We start from the raw sequence: 19,160 nt of genomic DNA, 5'->3' as shown, positions 1-19,160 counted from the left end.
TTAGAAAATTAGCCAATAAATTGGGAAAAACAAGTACCTCTGCTGCATGCCAAAGACACCAAGCAAATGGCCATGGGTGGTGGAGCAGTGGGGCAGCGGCGGAGCGCACGGAGTCGCTATAGTGGAGGAGCTGGGGGCTGGGAGGAGGAGCTATTGGCCGTGATCTGGTGTGAAGTGGAGAGAGAGCAGAGGGAGGTGGTGGCGGTAAGCTGGGGTGGAGCTTGCGATGGTGGTAGGACGCTAGGTGAGAAGAGTGCGGCCGTGGTCTGTGGGTGAAGTGGAGCTGAGGTGGAGCTGGAGAGGGAGGGACGTGTGCGGTGGAGCTCGCGGAGCAGGGCGACGGCCTGGAGGCACGGTAGAGGAGCTTGGCCGCGAGCTGGTAGCGGGTGGGAGAAGCGGAGCAGCGGCGGTTGGCGGCGGGCTGGCGCGCGGTAGAGCTGCGAGGTGGTAGTCGTGCTGGGAAGCTAGGTTCGGCGGCGGCAATGGAGGAAGAAACGAAGGAAAAAGGGAAAAAAGGAAAGCAGCGAGGGCAGAAGGAAGAAAGAAAGAAAAGGAAAAAAAGAAAGAAAGAAAGAAAAGAGAAAGAAAGGAGAAAAAGAAAAGAAAAAATAGTTTTTGTGGATTTTTGTTTTTTTTTTCTTCTTTTTTTTCAGTTTTTTTTTTCCTTTTTGAATTCAAATTTCGAAAATTGTAATTGCTAAAATACTTTATTTCCTTTTTTTTTTTAGAAATAATAATAATAATAAATAAATAAATAATAAATTTTTTTTTCCTTAGCTTTTGGGTCATCAAACATGGCGTGGGCACGCCAAGATTGGTAAATGTCCACTGACCTCAGGAGTTATAAACACCGCGTGGGCACGCCAAGGTTGCTGTCCTGACCACAGTGGAGGAAAACATTAAAATCGACCACAACCTAAATAAGAAACGACATAATTAAAGAATTTAACAACGAAAAATAATAAAATCAATATTTGAGTTGCCTCCCAAAAAGCGCCTTTCTTTAACGTTTTTGGCTAGACATTATCATGTTTGCTCAGGGAAGATAAAATCTTGTGGCTCGTTTCAGTGCTTCATCCTCTATATAGTCCTGATAGCCCTCGTAAATAGAGTAATCCTTGAGCACACGAGCTACGGTCTTCCATGGACTAATTGATGGCGCCAAATAATCAAGCAGTGATCTCAATTCTTCATCCACTCCTCCATCAAGAGCACTCAACGGTTCAAGATATTTGACCATAGTTACTCTTAACTTATTTCTGCCATGAGACTCAAAAACTTCCGGTATAACAAAATCAATCTCATTAACAGAAATCATAAAGTAAGAGTTAAGAAAATGCGGGTTAGGGAATGGAGGTGGTGTCACCACATTTGATGATTCTTCACTGGATTCTTTCACTTGAATGGGTTGCGGTTGGGGTTCCATTTCTTCCTTTTCGGCTTCTTTTTCAACTACATCTGTAGATCTCTCATTTTGACACTCTTGCATCTCCTCATCACTAGTCAAGCAAATTGCACTCTCATTTTCTTCAAAATCAACAATGGTTTTCGAGGGCAATTCTTCAATTTGAGAAGCCAATCGATTTATTCTGGATGTCAATAGACATATTTGATCTTCCAGATTACTCATTGCATCCTTCATCATCCCATTTCTCATTTGTGTCTCCTGTTGGAATTGATATGTATTAGTAACTATTGATTCAACTATTTCTTCAAGAGACATACCTGACATAGATGATGATTCTTGAGACTCATACTGCTGAAAATTCATTGGCCCTGTTGTATAATTATAACTGGAGTTATCCCACCATCCTTAATCATACCCGTTTGGATTAGGGTTATACCACGTTTGAGACCAGGATGAAAAATCTCCATAATTATTGAGTGGGACACTCAGATTATCTTGATATTCGGGGCACATACCAGTTGAATGATTCCTGGCATAACAAATTTTACAGGTTGCAGCAGCCATTCATTCTCTAATAGAGTTTAGTGCCTCTGAATATGCAAACTTAGCAAAAAAACAAGCCTCATTGCCTTCCCTGGAAACAAAATCCAGTTTATCACCAAAATACGGAGTGTTAGAAGCCATAAACTATAAAAAAAATAAGAGAAAAATAAATTAAATAAATAAATAAAAACAAGATGAATTCAAAAAGAAACAAATTAATCTGGCACCAGTCCCCGGCAACGGCGCCAAAAATTGACAGGTGCCGAACCTGTGCAATAATAATTACCTACTCAAGAAAAATACAGATTTTGTATATAGCGGTGAGTAGGGTCGAATCTACAGGGACTGGAGATAATTCGTTTCTTTTAGAGTCCAAAGTATGGGGGGTTTTGGATTGAATGCTAACTAAATAAATTAACTGCAGAGAATAATTGATTAAGAGAAATAATTAAGAGAACACTCTAGCCAAGAGTACACTTCAGAAATGGTTCATGCACTGATTATTGATGCAGAAATAATTTCAACATTTAGTAATAGATTAGTTATAGTTGTCATGCACGCGATAAACAACCAACCCTTCCTTAATTTCTCGATAGCTAAGGTACGACCGTTAGCTATTTCTCTAATCCAAAAATAACCTTAGGTACGACCGTAGGATTTAATTCCTAGATTGCATTAATAATTAGAAAGGCCCAATCCTAACCAACAAACACACTACGAGGGTTTGTTTAAACTAGATCATATGCTCCCCTGACATAAACCCAATTACGCCAGTTGCTACTGAGGTAGAGATAACGAATAATTACGGATTCAATTACCCCTATTTAGCAAAAATAACCTATATGAATAATTAATTATTGCGCACTAATCAATCATACACAAGGCCATAGCAATTAAAATCAAGAAACATATAAATACCAATAAATGAAGAAAATAATTAAAACAGATTCGATCTCACAGTAATTGTCGAACCAAATCGTCAATTGTCCCCTTGACTAGAAAATAAGAATTCAGTTCTTCATTGTTGAGGAAATTCCCAACATGATACTGTCGAAAGTAAAAAACTCAGTCCTGCGGCTATTCAGCCTCTAATTCCATCTATCCCCCGTGACTAGTCTTCTAACCTAATAAGAAGAGAAAAGAATCCAAAAGATGGAACCCTCCGAATTCCTTCTTGTTTCCTATTGATAGTAGGACTTCCTAGCCTCTGTACGTTTCTTCCTAAATAATAGACTAATGCCTTTCTTTTCTCCGTGATTCCCGCACAATTGAGAGCAAAAGTCCTCCCAAAGCTTCCTGCACCAACCGAGGCTTTCCTTCTTGTTTTGTTTCCTATTACTTGTAGGACTCCAATCTCCTAATCAGCAAAGGAAATGCAATCTCTTTGTAGCACCATGTGAGCCCGGTTGTTTGAAATCTCAATTATCTCCAAAAAGTCCCTCATTTTTGTAGTTTTCTGCTCCATTCCCTGAAATTGAGTCCAATACCAAATATAAGTAAATATTAATAATTAAAACAATATTTGGCAAGGATAAAGGGAGAAATTAACAATAAAATAACCAACAATTAACACCCTATCACTTGTGCTATCAATTTGCAGCACTTTGTTTAGCTAATTTGCAAACCCTTGAATTTCCCTTGCTATTTTTAAATGAAAAAGACTTGATACTCCTAATATGCATCTATTATGTCGCGCCCCACTTTTCGAATGATGTGTGTGGTGTGTGTAGTGTGGTGTGAGATGTGAGTGTGTAGTGTGTGAACGTGTGCAAAATGAAAATAAAGGCCATGAGACTTGATAATGCGACGGTTTGGCCATATAAAGTTCAAAAAGGGTTTTTGTATCAAAAATGGAGTCGCCACTTGGTATAGAGTTAGGGTGTACCAAGTCACCCAAAAATGATTTTTGTTTTTGAAAAGTAAATAAACCCTTTTAGAGAACTTTTTGGGTCTACGTAACCAAAAGAGGGATCGGGGGTCACATTTGACGAAGGGGAAGGCAAGGATAAAAATCCAAGGCACCCCTTCGACCTAACCAAGGCTAGTTGCGTGATTTAAACCAATTTTTTCCTAATTTTCCTACCCAAGGTATGTATCGCATGTTGGATTTGACTAGATGAATGCAAAAAGAAAGAAAAAATGCAAATCTAAATTCTAAAATGTCTCTTGTAAGGTTTTTGGTCCCAACCACATGAATTGTGGCGGCCAACAAAGGAAACCTTATAGAGGTCGATTAATGCAAATGATGGCTAAAGTGCAAGTGTGCAAGTGTATAAAAAGGTGCACGTGTGAAATTGTATGAAAAATCCAAGTGTTTGTGTGCAAGTGTATGAAAAGGTGCATGTGTGAAATTGTATGAAAAATCCAAGTGTTTGTGTGCAAGTGTATGAAAAGGTGCTCGTGTGCAAGTGAAGGGATATAAAGGTGCATGTGTGAAAATAGGAGGAGAAAATGAAAGTGTAATGAGGGTGTAGAATGATAGAGTGAATTTAGAATGCATGAGCCTAGGGAATGCAAGCAGGACGGGTACGGGGAGACCTATATTGTGACTCAATTTTCCCTTTTGTAGAGGGAATATAAGCGTGCTAAGGCTTAGAAAAGCCACACTCGTCTATATCCCATATTTAAGGGGACTCTTCAGGCGAATGTACCCTAACTAGCATGAGATGCAAGACCTAAAGTGAGGGGAAAGGGGAATCGAGGAGCATGCCAGATGATAAAACTAAGGGAAAAATGCATGATATGTAGTGAACAGGCAAATAATGCATTAATGAAAAACAAAGGAAAAATCCTATTGGGTCTAGCGTTGGACTAGCCCTTTCTATGAATTCCTACTAGCATTAGACTAGTGGAAACGATAAAAGAAGCCACAACTAGCGTTGGACTAGTGTGGTGACGTACATTCATCCATACCATTCATTCATGGCTATGAAAGCAAGTAGACATGCCAAAACACTCGTAAACACGTAACACGTAACACTTAGCATGCTCGACTAGATGCAAGAGCCTAATAAAGCAATTAAACATGTAGCAACAAAAAGCAAGCAACCAAGGGGAAGGGGAAATGGACCAGATGCTCTCCGAGCCCTATCTATTACAAGCCAAGAGGTGTACACATACCCCATAATGAATAACTTAAAGAGCCTAATAAAGCAATTAAGCAAGCAACCAAGGGGAAGGGGAAATGGACCAGATGCTCGCCAAGCCCTATCTATTACAAGCCAAGAGGTGTACACATACCCCATAATGAATAACTTAAATGAAAGCAGAAAGTAAATGAAATAACGGAAAGAAAATTAGACAAGGCAAGGAAAGCGAAGTAGACATGCATATCCACATAACACGTAGGAGCACATAAGGTCAAATGAAGTGCAAATAAGGGATAGAGTGTACCTCCCTCGAATCGATGCCCCAAATGGAGTGGAATCATTTATTTATCCTCCAAAATAAAAGAAATGGTCAAGGTACCAATTTATTTGAAAAAATAAGCAAACACAAGCTCTCTTGGTCATAAAGCCCCTAAAGTCATGAATTAAGTGCGATTGAAACAAAGCATAGTAATTAATTAAAACAAACAAGCAACGAAAATGTAGAATTAAAAGCTACCAAGGGCCAAATTGAGGGAATCATTCAATTGATTGGGCCATAGTGAAACAAAAGGGAACTTGGGGGGTTGGAATGCAATTTTCAAAAGTTTTCCATGCAAAATGCGTACAAAAGCTGTGAAACGTTCTGCAACAAGAAATATTTGTAATGAATGCATTCTGTAACCAGAAAATGCAGCCGCAACATTCATTTTCACACCTTGATTTCCACCCTTTTGCTCAAGAACACTTCAATGCACATCAAAACCTTAATCTAAAACCAGATAATCAGTAACATTCAGTATTCCACCCTACAAAAAACTGGAATTGAGATCATGCAAGACAAGTTTTCCTCAGAAGTGGTTCTCTCCATTACTGATTCTTTACCCAAAAGATTCGATCATGCAACTAGATAACAAGAAGACAGCTCGGGGTGAGCGCGTACATGGTATACCCATTAAGCTACAAGTGAATCAAACACTTCAAATGAAACCTGGACTACAACAAGCAAAGGAAGGAAACGGATCTGTCCAGAATTTCGTGCATCAATCTGAATGCGAAGCAAACTAAATTCCAGGCAACATGACCACCCCACATTCCTTCTATTTCTATCGAATGCAGCAATGCAACTATGAAAACACATCGAAAATGCCAACAAGACTGGGTAAACATGTTCATGATAGACCAACTCAACAACACACCAAACATGGACTTCAAAATGAATCAAAACTTTGGCAATGAAAGAAATATTGCTGCAATATAACAGGTTTCTTAGATGCAAACCTAAAGCAACTAACATGTCATTCAATCAAAACCAATGCAATCCGAAACTGAAGACCACCACAGAATTCAGCAAACCAATCAACTAAAAATGAGGTAAAGAAAATTCCAGCAATCTTTATGCAAATGTTACAAGGAAAATTTCTGCAACCGAAGAACACGCGCCTGCAACTTTCATCTGCAAGTACCGAATCTAGACCCAACATCCAATCATCCAAACTTCAAGCTAAGCAAACACAACAAAAACTTGACATCCGAACAAGCCAAACATAGCAAGAGATCATGCACATATTGAATCTGAATCATGCAATACCCACGGATGAAAGTGGCTGCAACTACAAAAGAAAACTTGCTGTACTTTTCGTTCAACCATTTTACAGCTCCAAGACACTTTCGGCCAGCCAGATCAACATGGAAAAGGAAGAGTATCATGCAAGCAGTAACTAGAGGGAGCAACGCCCGCAGGTTTAAAGAATCAATCTAAGCAAGATTCCATTTTTCTGCAGTAAAGCTTCGGGTTGTTCTTTCCAAATTGGCACATAAACATAACCAAGAAACATGCAGCCTGCTAGACCAGATTCCACAACATTTAAGTAAATGAGAAACCCATAATACAACAAAAAAATGGCAGCAAAAGGCAGCAGCTTTGGGCTGTGGAATGAAAGGAAACGCACGAAGACAACATATGCCTAGCAATCAAATCCTCTACGTAAGAGCTCAGAACGTCTAGTTGCGCAGACCAGATTTCATATGAAAATAGCCAAGAACAAGGGTTAATGACTACCTGTTCACTGCCTGGATTCGATGAAGATATCGACGACCGAACCTGACTCTGGGTTTCCACCTTGGATCTCCTTTTCCGCTTACTCTTTCTCGAATCTCTGATCTTGCCCAGCCCTTTTGCTGCTAGCTCTCTCCTTCTTCTTATTTTTTCTGGTGGCTCTTTTCTGTCTCGTCACTCAACCTTCCCCTTTCGTTCCTTCGTTAATCCACAGCCGCCACCAGAAGCAATCTTCTGACCTTTCCCTTTGTCTAGTTCTCGCTCACGACTCACTCTCTCGGTTTTTTCCCTTTTGCTCCAGTTTTTCTGTTTTTGCTTTCTCTCTCCCCCGCGGATCCTCCCTTTTCTTTCTTTTGTTGCCTTCTAAACCTCCTCCACTCTCTCTCGGTTCTCTTTCTTTTCCTGATGCAGCCGTCACTCCCCCTCTCCCGTTCTGGTTTTTCTTTTCTACCGCCGCTCACTGCTGGAACTCCCCCTTTTCTTCTCTTGCGGCTACCCTAAAAATGCAAAACCCCTTCTCCAAACCCTTCATCCTACGGCCCCCCTTCTTCTAGATTCCTCTCCCCTTCCAGGTGTCCTAGGCACCTGGCCTTTGTAGCTAAATTTACCCCCCAAGGACTCCCTGCAATTTCTTCTTGCAAGCTGCGGCAACACGCAGCTTTTGGCATGCGTGACTTTTTTTTTTTTTTTTTTAATAATTTTAACAAAAACAAAAGTAAAACTAAATAATAATAACTAATTAACAGAATTGACAAAAACCAAGTAAAAATAATAATAATAACAAATGAAAACAATTTTAAAAAATCTAAACAACTAAAAACAACAAAAATGGCCATTTTTTAATCTTTTTCTACATTTTTTCATTGTTTTCTTTTTCTTTTGAGAAATTCCATGCTAAAAGCTTAAAATAAATAATAACATGAAAACTAAAAAGACTAAAAACTAAAAATGAATAAAACAAACATGACAAAAACAAAAACTAAGAAATAAAGAGTAAATGAACTTGAGCTAAAATTTGGTGTCTACATATTACATTAGGGTACTAAAATCTTTTCATTTGACTGTAGCCACAAAATGTTTTTTTTTTAAAAAAAAAAATAGATTTCAGCAAAAACATAATGGACTCTAGTGCTACAATTACTTTTTTGTTCAACATTGCTACAATTAATTGTTTATGGTTCAGATCACTAATTAATAATAGCTGAGGGGTGCAAATTGTTATTACACATTAGCACATTAATAATAGCCATGGATGACTGTTCAAAGAGTAGCTATTCTAACAATAGCCATTTATATGTAGAGTTAGCCGGTTATAGTCTTCTACTTCATCCTTTTTTTTTACGGTAATTCAAAAGTCAAATTCTCAAGTTCTATTTATTGAACTGACACTTTTTCTAGAAGGCAGATAGAAAAAGACTTCTGATGATGATTTGTGAGGCTTGCAGGATAATCGAGCTTTGTTGATTTGTTCTCAAAGGGTGGCCTCAAGAGTGCTAATTTTTTTTTTTTTTAAAAAGTATAGTTACTAGGAAAGCGTTTAAATACAGAGGATATAATAATTGTATTATGTGTGTTCATATAGTAATTTAAGTGAACGAGTAGAAAAATCATTTTACCATAAACAAGAATATTAAAGGCTCAAATGTCCTTTATAGGTGAGTGTTGAAGTCTCAGAGCATCTCCATTTTAGCAGATGCCGTAAACATAGAACATACCATCAAGCTACTTTGTCTTTACCGATTTTACAGATGGATATGCATAGATTTCAGAATGATGTGTCCCAAAGTTGAGGTTCTCCGTCCTTAATAACTAACCGCTTAGCAAGTTCCCCCTGCCAGCAGAAAGTTTGACTGAAGGAGTGGAAGCGCATCAGAGAAAATGGAATTTTTCTATAGCTCGATTGGAGCTTCATCAGTCATAGTTCTTCTCATCGGGGCATGGAGATTCTTGAATTGGGCTTGGATCACACCAAAGAAGATGGAGAAACGCCTCAGGCGGCAAGGTCTACAGGGAAACTCTTACGGGTTCTTGTTTGGAGACACCAGAGACATGGGAAGGATGCTTGAGGAGGCTAAGTCCAAACCAATTTCTTTAACAGATGATATCTTGCCTAGAATCATGCCCTTCATCAATGAAACAATGCAACATAAAGGTTTGTTCTCCAAATTTGCCCGAAGACTATTTGGTTTGCTGTGTTTTTCGGCAATCATGCATTTCATATATGGGTTGACCCAATCTTTTTTTTTAAAGAGTGGATAAGTTGCTTATCAAAAATTATTTTGTAGGTAAAAATAGCTTTTTTTGGCTTGGACCAAGGCCGGCAATGGTTATCTTGGATTCTGAACAAGTGAAGGAGGTCTTCACAAAAAATTTTACTTATCAGAAGCCTCGGGCAAATCCAATCAGTAAACTTCGAGCACTAGGACTTGCTAGCCTGGATACAGAAAAATGGGCCAAACACAGAAGATTATTGAATCCTGCTTTTCATGTAGAGAAATTGAAGGTTGTTTCTAGCTTTTTCTCCTGAAATTTGGTGCTGTTTCAATATCTTACATGCTTTTGGCCGTTTCTTGTTATTTATCAGACATGGAATTGGCTAGTGTTTGGTATTGCATCATATAAATGTAGTTATGGTTCCAATCTAGTCCAGATAAAGAACCAAATGCAGCCTTTCCAATTTTAAAATTTCACTGAATAATATTTCCATTCTTACTTTTTGATTAATGAAGAACATAAAAGCTGGAAGACTTACGCTTTTGATTCTCCTTCACATCCAGTACATGGTGCCAGCATTTTATCTGAGTTGTAATGAGATGTTAAGCAAATGGGAGAACCTTGCCCCAGCAGAAGGATCTTTTGAATTAGATGTGTGGCCTTATCTTCAAACATTTACTAGTGATGTAATTTCAAGAACAGCTTTTGGTAGCAACTATGAAAAAGGGCGAAGGATTTTTGAACTCCAAAGAGAACAGGCTTTGTATTTTGAGCAAGTTATGCAATCCATATACCTTCCAGGGTGGAGGTACGTTACTGTCTTTCAATTTCTAGTTTGTAATTGTATCATTTAGCTTATTTGGTTATTGCTATTTTGCATTCAGTTTTGTGCCAACAAAAAGGATCAAAAGAATGCAGAAGGAAGTAAACTCATTAGTTATGCAGAAGGTCGGCAGGGTCGCGCGAAGTTTGGCTGGGCGTGCCAGGCGTGCGGACAGAGAAGGCTCGCACACAGGGGCTGCTGCGCAGGGGACAGGTCGGCAGGGGCAGGTCGCGCGCGCGGCTGGAACGAACGGCGCTGGGCTGCGGCCTGAGAAGAAAACCCGCGCGGCGGGCTGGTCTGCGTCGCGCAGATCTGCTGATGGGTGGAAAGAGGAAAGTGAAATAGAGACTAAAACTAGGACAAGGGAAATCTCAACGGAGGAACTTGGAGGACTTGACAAGGCCAAGCAAAGAAGAAGACGAAGTGGAAAAAGTAGGGTCTGGGTCAAAAATTTTCTTTGAATTTTTTTTTTTGTTTTTTTTTTACTTTCGCTATCGGAGGGGTTGGAAGGCGTGGGCACGCCTTGGAGGGCATGGTCTTCTGCCCACAACATCTAAATGATGTCCAAACGAATTTCCGTCAAGGCGTGGGCACGCCTTGGAACCCCTATTCTTCTGTCCAACACCACAAAAACAATCAAAACATTAAAAGGAAACTGAAAAATTGCAGAATAATGAAGAATGATCACTTGGGTTGCCTCCCAAGCAGCACCTTTCTTTAACGTCTTTGGTTAGACATGGCCTTCAACTATTTAGACTTCACCACCTGGATTATCAAGGAATAGAACCTCCATTTGCTCACTATTAAACCCTTCATAATAAGGTTTTAAACGGTGACCATTGACTACGAACATTTTTTCCGTTTTAAGACTTTGGATTTCCACTGCACCATAATGAGAAATATTAGTAACAACAAATGGACCAATCCAACGGGAACGCAACTTACCAGGAAAAAACTTAAGTCTCGAGTGATAAAGCAGGACTTTTTGCCCTATGACAAACAACTTCCTCGACACTTGTTGGTCGTGAAAAATTTTACCCTTCTCCTTATATATTGCAGCGTTCTCATAGGCTTCATTCCTTAGCTCTTCCAACTCTTGTAATTGGAGCTTTCTGTGTCCCCCGGCCTCCATAAGGTCCATATTACACCGTTTAAGCGCCCAGAATGCTCTGTGTTCAAATTCCACCGGGATGTGGCAGGGCTTCCCAAAAACTAACCTGTATGGGGACATCCCAATTGGTGTTTTATATGCCGTGCGGTAGGCCCAGAGAGCATCTTCCAATTTCAGACTCCAGTCTTTCCTATCAAGCCGCACTATCTTCTCTAAAATTGACTTGACCTCCCTATTCGACACTTCGGCCTGCCCATTCGTCTGTGGATGATATGGAGTGGACACTTTATAGAGCACACCATACTTACGAAACAATGCAGTGATTGTCTTATTGCAGAAATGGGTGCCCCTGTCACTCACTATAGCTCTCGACATTCCAAAACGGACAAAAATGTTAGATCTTATAAAATCTGCGACCACTCTAGAATCATTAGTTCGGGTGGCTTTTGCCTCCACCCATTTGAAAACATAGTCAACAGCAAGTATAATGTACAAGAAACCAAAAGATGAGGGGAAGGGACCCATGAAATCTATACCCCAAACATCAAAAATCTCAACAAATAATATGGGGGTTTGACTCATTTGGTCTCTACGAGAAATATTCCCCACCTTTTGACACTTATCACAAGATTTGCAGAACAAATATGCATCCTTAAAGAGAGTAGGCCAATAAAAACCACTTTCTAACACTTTACGAGCCGTCCGCTTTGGACCAAAATGCCCTCCAATTGCAAATGAATGACAGAAAGTCAAAATAGAATGAAACTCACCTGCACTTACACACCTTCTTATCACTTGGTCTGAGCATTGCCTCCACAGGTAGGGGTCATCCCAAATATAGTGCTTGGCGTCACTTTTTAATTTATCTCTTCTAGCCTTTGGCCAACCTGCAGGTAATTGGTTTGCTACCAAAAAATTGACAATATCAGCATACCATGGTGCCGACGAATTAATGGCTAAAAGTTGCTCCTCGGGAAATGATTTTCTCAACGGTAGATCTTCTTGATTTGCGAGCAACCTGCTCAAATGGTCAGCCACCAAATTTTCGGCTCCGCTTTTGTCCTTGATCTCTAGATCGAATTCCTGCAGGAGCAAGATCCACCTAATCAGCCTCGGTTTTGCATCCTTCTTCGCCAGCAAGTACCTCAAGGCTGCATGATCAGAGAAAACAATTACTTTTGCACCCAACAAATATGACCTAAATTTTTCTAGTGCAAAAACAACAGCTAGTAATTCTTTTTCCGTCGTGGAGTAATTAAATTGGGCTCCACTTAATGCTCTCGACGCGTAGTAGATTGCGTGTGGTACTCTTCCAATTCTTTGCCCCAAAACGGCCCCCACGGCATAGTCACTTGCGTCGCACATGATTTCAAACGGAACGCTCCAATCTGGTGGTTGAATGACAGGCGGCGATGTCAACGACTCCTTCAATTTATCAAAAGCCACCTTACATTCATTCGTGAAATCAAATGGCACGTCCTTTTGCAGTAACTTGAACAGGGGTGCTCCTATCTTTGAGAAATCTTTGATAAACCTTCTGTAAAATCCTACATGGCGCAAAAATGAACTCACTTCCCGTACACATACGGGGTAAGGTAGAGCAGAAATAAGATCTATTTTAGCTTTATCTACCTCTATTCCCTTAGCCGACACAACGTGCCCTAAGACAATGCCATGATCTACCATAAAGTGACATTTTTCCCAATTAAGCACCAAATTCGTCTCTATGCATCTTTTCAGAATTAGAGCCAGATTCTCAAGGCATTCATCAAAACTGTCCCCGTATACAATAAAATCATCCATGAACACCTCAATTATTTTTTCCACATATTCAGAGAAAATACTTACCATACACCGTTGAAAGGTTGCTGGAGCATTGCAGAGGCCGAAAGGCATCCGACGGTAGGCAAACGTACCAAATGGGCATGTGAAGGTAGTCTTTTCCTGGTCTTCTGGTGCGATCGCAATCTGAAAGTAACCTGAAAAGCCATCCAAGAAATAATAGTAAACACGACCCGCCAGTCGTTCAACCATCTGATCAATAAAAGGGAGGGGAAAATGGTCCTTTTTAGTCACAGAATTTAGTCTCCGATAGTCGATGCACTGACGCCACCCAGTAGCTTTCCTGACCGGGACCATATCACCCTCCTGGTTCTCCTCCACGGTCACTCCCGCCTTCTTCGGGACCATTTGGACAGGACTCACCCACGGACTATCCGAAATAAAAATGATCCCTACCTCCAGAAACTTGAGTATCTCCTTTTTCACAACTTCCATCATCAGAGGGTTCAATCTTCGCTGTGCTTACCTCACCGGCTTTGCATCATTCTCGAGTCTTATCCGGTGCATACACAAGAACGGGCTAATCCCTTTAATATCTGCTATGCTCCACCCAATTGCCTCCTTATGCTCCCTAAGGATTCGTACCAGTTTGTCTTCTTGACTTGGAGATAGGTGTGCAGAGATGATCACCGGCAGTGTCTTCCGGTCTCCTAGGAATGCGTACTTTAGATGCTTCGGGAGAGACTTTAATTCTAACTCCGGTGCCTGCACCACTGAAGGCAGCAACTTTGTCTGAGCCTCTGGCACAAAAAGAGAAGTAAGTTCATACCTTGGAGATACGATGGGTAGTGAGTGTAAGGCCTCAACAGTATGGAGCAATTCTTCCCTTAGGCCCACATCAAGAGTTACACCTAACTCCAGATGCTTGATTAGAGCCACTTCCAATGCGTCTTTGCCGTCTAATTCGAAAGTTTCCTGCACACAAGGCTCAATAATGCTCAAAGCAAAAATCGAGTTAGATTCTTCTGGATACTTCATCGCCTCAAAAATATTGAAATTCACAGTTTCACCATCAAACTCCATTGATAAAGTACCCTCATTCACATCTATTTTAGTCCTGGCAGTGCTAAGAAATGGTCTACCTAACAAGATAGGTGACGGGTTTAATGATTTTTCATCTTCCATGTCCAAGATATAAAAATCTGCAGGAAAGACTAACTCATTTACCTGAACCAAGACATCCTCAACTAGCCCATCTGGATATGCATTTGTGCGATCAGCTAGTTGGATTATGATGGCTGTTTCTTTAAGTGGTCCAAGATTTAGAGAAGCAAAAATGGTCTTTGGCATCACATTGATTGACGCCCCTAAATCTAACATTGCTTTCCTGATCGGTGTATTCCCTATCTTACAGGGGATCGTGAACATACCTGGATCTCCACACTTGGGTGGAAGCTTTCTTTGGAGCATTGCTGACACATTCTCTCCCATCGCTACTCTTTCGTCCCCTCTCAGTTTCCTCTTATGGGTGCATAGATCCTTGAGAAATTTAGCATATTTCGGTATCTGCTTGATTGCATCCAGTAAAGGGATGTTAATCTCCACTTTTCGGAACACATCTAAAAGCTCTTTTTCCTTCTCTACCTTTTTTGTCTTCTCCAGCCTGCAAGGAAAAGGAGGTAAGTTAGATTTAATAGTGGGCGGAGAAGTGACGGTTACCTTAGGATCCTTGCGAATACGCCTTTCCTCTTCAATTTCCTTCTCTATCTCCTCTTCACTCTTGCTTTTTGAATTTCCCTCTTTAGGCCCTTCCAGTGTCTTGCCACTCCTCAGTGTCATGGTACTTACATTCCTGGGATTTACTTCGAGTTGTGAGTGTAACTTTCCATAAGCGTGGGACTCCAAGCGATTGATGACAGTTGCCATTTGGCTTATTCGAGTCTCCATATCTTTCATGCCTGCTTTTGTGTCCTGCTGGAACTGAGTGGTGCTCATGGTTAAGGCTCTAGTTTCTTGCTGGAGTTGAGCCATATTTGTGGTCACTGACCTGGTCTCCTGCTGGAGCTGTCTAGTCTCTTGCTGGATCTGGGCGGTAGTCGTAGCCAGACTCTTGACAATATCCTCCAAGGAACTCCCTGTGTTGGAGGATGAGGATTGCGGTTTCGGTTGTCATGGTTGCTGAAATCCTGGTGGACGATTCGGAAATGAATTTTGTTGTCTATTCCCATAACTGAGATTGGGATGGTCCCTCCAGCCTTGATTGTACGTATTGGAGTACGGGTCGTACTGCCTGCGGGGCGCGGGCACGCCTCCGGCCATGTTTACCTGTTCCGCCCCATCTTCTTGTAAAATGGGGCACGTGTCCGTGCAGTGGTCCATGCTAGTACAGATTCCACACACCTTTGCTCGCGGCGTGTCTCTCATGGCTAATTGCCTAACAACAGACGTCAATTCTGACAGTTGCTGCTGTATGGATGAAGTCTCTACCTCGTTGACTCTACGGGGAGGGTTGCTCTCACGTAAGCCAAATTGCTGGGAGTTCTCTGTCATGGATTCGATGAGCTCCCACGCTTCCCTCGGTGTCTTGTTTGCAAGTGCTCCCCCACTCGCAGCATCAATGATACTCCTATCGGTTGATTGGAGCCCTTCATAGAAGTATTGGATTAACAGTTGTTCACTAATTTGATGTTACGGGCATCTAGTGCACAACTTGTTAAACCTTTCCCAGTATTCATACAAGGACTCACCGAGATATTGTTTAATGCCGCAGATCTCCTTCTTCAAACTCGCAGCCCGGGATGCAGGGAAGAATTTTTCCAAGAATTTCTTTTTCAACTGTGCCCATGTGGTAATACTACCTGCTGGTAGGTAGTACAACCAATCCTTTGCTGCATCCTTAAGGGAGAAAGGAAAGGCTCTCAGTCTAATTTGCTCTTCAGTGACCCCAAGAGGTTTCATACTAAAGCAAACCACCTCGAACTCCTTAACGTGTTTGTGGGGTTCTTCGCCAGAGAGACCATGGAAAGAAAGTAAGAGGTGAATCAGCCCCGACTTCAGTTCGAAAGCAGTATTCTCAGCCAGAGTGGGGAATGTGATGCATAAAGGCTGGTGAGTCAGCTCCGGGGCAGCCAGCTCCCTTAATGTTTGGGTGTTGGCCATACTTACTTCGTCTTCTACCGACTTGTTTGCAATAAATAAGGGCCCTTCTTTTCGCTTCTTGGTCTCTTGCCTCCGCCTACGCGCTGCCTTCTCAACTTCAGGATCGTATACTAATTCACCTGTGCGAGAAGAACGGGGCATAAACTAGCAAAAATACCAAGAAGAATAGAATAAAATAAAAATAAAATAAAAACTGAATTTGAAAAGAAACAAATAATCCAAACGCCAACTCCCCGGCAACGGCGCCAAAAATTGACAGGTGCCGAACCTGTGCAATAATAATTACTAAAAAGTCCTAATTACCACCTCAATTAAATAATTATAGAACAAATCCAAGTACTGGAGCATGGACCCTAGGTGTGCAATGGGTTACTTGATTCACCCTGTTCTCGAAGAGTTTGCTTGATCCGATATACCGGATTTGTCTATAAAAATACTAATTTTGCGTACAATGGCAAGTAGGGTTGATTCCACAGGGAGCAGGTAGGAAATTATTTCTTTCCAAATTAGTAGAATGAAATTGGGGGATTTTCAATGGGAGGCAAATAAAAATAAAATAAAACAAACAAAATTCAAAACTAACTCACAAAGCACAATTCACTAAAAATAGCAATTAACAAAATTCCACCCAAAGGATCAACTGCTCAGGCACGGTCCAATTAAATGATCATCGATGCAAAGATATTTCACCCATTCATCACTAGGTTGGTTATAGTTATCAATAAGCTCTGACAACCAGTTCTTCCTTACCTTTTCGACAGTCAAGGTACGACCATTGACTGCTTCCCTAACCAGATAACAACCCTAGGTACGACCGTAGGAATTTAATTACCCAATTGCATTAAAGCTAGAAGAACCCAACCTTAACCAATAAACACGCTAAGAGGGTTTATTTAAGCTAGATCTTGCGTTTCCCCATCATAAAACCAATTATGGTGGTTGCCACGGGGTGTTAACTAAATGAATAATTTCGGATTCTATTTAATTAACGTGGCAGTAGGCTATTAAATTAAATCAAATACCCGGTCGATGATATTCAATTAATACAATACCCATGAACGATTAAATCAGGAAACGCATGAATAGCAATAAATTGGAAGAAATAATGAAGATTCGATTAGATCTCACAGATATTATGGACCGCGCCCTCGCGTCAACCTTTGGGTAGAGGAGGAAATTAGCCGCTCCTCATCGTATCAGCCTCGCGCGAATTAATTAATTTCATCCACGCAAACATCAAAGAATCTGGAACAGTGAAATAGCGAAGAAGGAAAAAGGCAAGCGTCTTCCTTATCTCTGCGTTGGCATTCGTACTGAATCCCGGAATTCAATGCCAAAGCCCACGCAAATTGTACAGATTCGGAGACAGAAGTGAAAGAGTCAAACGTAAAGGCCAAAAGCAAGGGAAAGAAAAGTATTTTGCGTCTGACCCATTCGGCCTAAAAGTGGGAAAAGCTAAAGCTATCTAATTTCTAATGTAATTGCTGCCGAAGAATAAAACAAAAGTCAAGAAAGGCGTCTGACCAAAAAGTAGAAAAAGAAAACTAAAGCTAAAAAGTCCTCTGCGATTCTGAATCTTGCTTTTTCCTTTCTTTATAGCCGCCGCCCCAGAGAAGTCTTCAAAGGGTTAGGAGGCCCACAATTTGTTTAAAGGTTCTAATCCAGTGCTCCGGGTTCACGTGGACCACGGTCCGTCTTTTAGGTAGCGTAGACCTTTTCTGGCGTGGCCGCGCTCTGAAATGAAAGATCTTCTGGAAATTTGCCTCGCGAGATCATTTTTTATGCCGACCACCTACAATTCACACAAATGTCGAATATGAGTGAAATTTCAATTCTTAGCACCGTGAATAGCCAAAATTAGGACAAAATAACAGTGCAAAATGCGTCAAATAACCGCTCTATCAGAAATTCAAACAGGTGAAGCTACAAGTGATGACTTGTTGGGTATTTTATTGGAATCCAATTTGAATGAGATCCGACAACATGGAAATAAGAACGGCATGAGCCTTGAAGAAGTCATCGAGGAGTGCAAGCTATTCTATTTGGCTGGACAAGAGACAACCTCAGGATTGCTCGCCTGGACATTAATTTTATTGAGTCAACATTTTGATTGGCAGGCTCGTGCCAGGGATGAGGTTCTACAGGTTTTTGACAACAATGAACCTGATATTAGTAAATTAAATCACCTCAAAATTGTAAGTATAACTTGCAAAATTATGTTCCCATCTTAGCACTTTTTTGATAGTTGATCCAATCTCCACTAATCATTCTTCTGTTTACGTTTATTTTTCTAAAGGTTACCATGATCCTTAACGAGGTTCTAAGGCTATATCCACCGGCAGCAAATCTTTTTCGAATGATTCCCGAAGAAACTAAATTAGGCGAACTATCACTGCCCGAAGGAATGTTCATCTTTGTGGCCCCAATCTTGCTGCAGCAGGACAAAGACTTGTGGGGTGATGATGCGAAGGAATTTAATCCAGAAAGATTCAGTGAGGGAGTTTCAAAGGCTACAAAAGGCAATCTCTCGTTCTTTCCATTTGGTTGGGGACCTCGAACTTGCATTGGGCAAAATTTTGCTATGCTGGAAGCAAAGATGGCGCTGGCTTTGATCTTACGGCGCTTTTCTTGGGAGCTTTCGCCGAGTTATGCACATGCTCCTCAAGTTGTGCTCACTCTTCAACCCCAGTATGGGGCTCAGTTGATCTTGAAGAAACCGTAAAACAAGAAATCTTGTTATCAATGGCCGTTTATGGGCTCTTTGTTTAATTTGCTGCGAAGTTATGAAGTTTGATATATTTCTCTTACATCTAAAATGAAGTTGTTTAAGGGCTCTTTGTTTAATTTGCCTTCAACGTTGTAGGCTTGCAATTCGTTCCACGGTTTAACAATGTAGGAAATGGAAAATGTCGCGGAATAGAACACAAGAAGAATACGAACAAGTGGGGAGCAATTTTAGGCCGAAGAGAAGTAGG

The 19,160-nt window shown here is 40.9% G+C and overlaps 1 protein-coding gene and 1 long non-coding RNA gene across 2 annotated transcripts; one reads left to right on the top strand and one right to left on the bottom strand.

Annotated features, from left to right (window-relative positions):
• Positions 1-2,876: 2,876 nt before the first annotated feature.
• LOC113687750 (uncharacterized) lies at positions 2,877-7,759 on the bottom strand. The gene is made up of 2 exons (XR_003447778.2): positions 5,345-7,759; positions 2,877-3,419 (listed from the first exon to the last, which is right to left on the bottom strand). It is a non-coding gene; the product is annotated as an uncharacterized lncRNA (long non-coding RNA).
• Positions 7,760-8,691: 932 nt separating this feature from the next.
• Positions 8,692-18,940, top strand: LOC113687881 (cytochrome P450 72A225-like). The gene is made up of 6 exons (XM_072048924.1): positions 8,692-9,248; positions 9,382-9,599; positions 9,874-10,118; positions 10,195-10,277; positions 18,091-18,380; positions 18,482-18,940. The coding sequence occupies exons 1-6, from the start codon at positions 8,975-8,977 to the stop codon at positions 18,905-18,907; spliced, it is 1,536 nt and encodes a 511-aa protein (XP_071905025.1). The 5' UTR covers positions 8,692-8,974; the 3' UTR covers positions 18,908-18,940.
• Positions 18,941-19,160: the final 220 nt, after the last annotated feature.

This window comes from Coffea arabica, chromosome 5e (assembly GCF_036785885.1).
Source record: "Coffea arabica cultivar ET-39 chromosome 5e, Coffea Arabica ET-39 HiFi, whole genome shotgun sequence".
NCBI lineage: Eukaryota > Viridiplantae > Streptophyta > Magnoliopsida > Gentianales > Rubiaceae > Coffea > Coffea arabica.
Note: the sequence above shows the minus strand (reverse complement) of the source record. Positions and strands in the feature narration are given on the sequence as shown.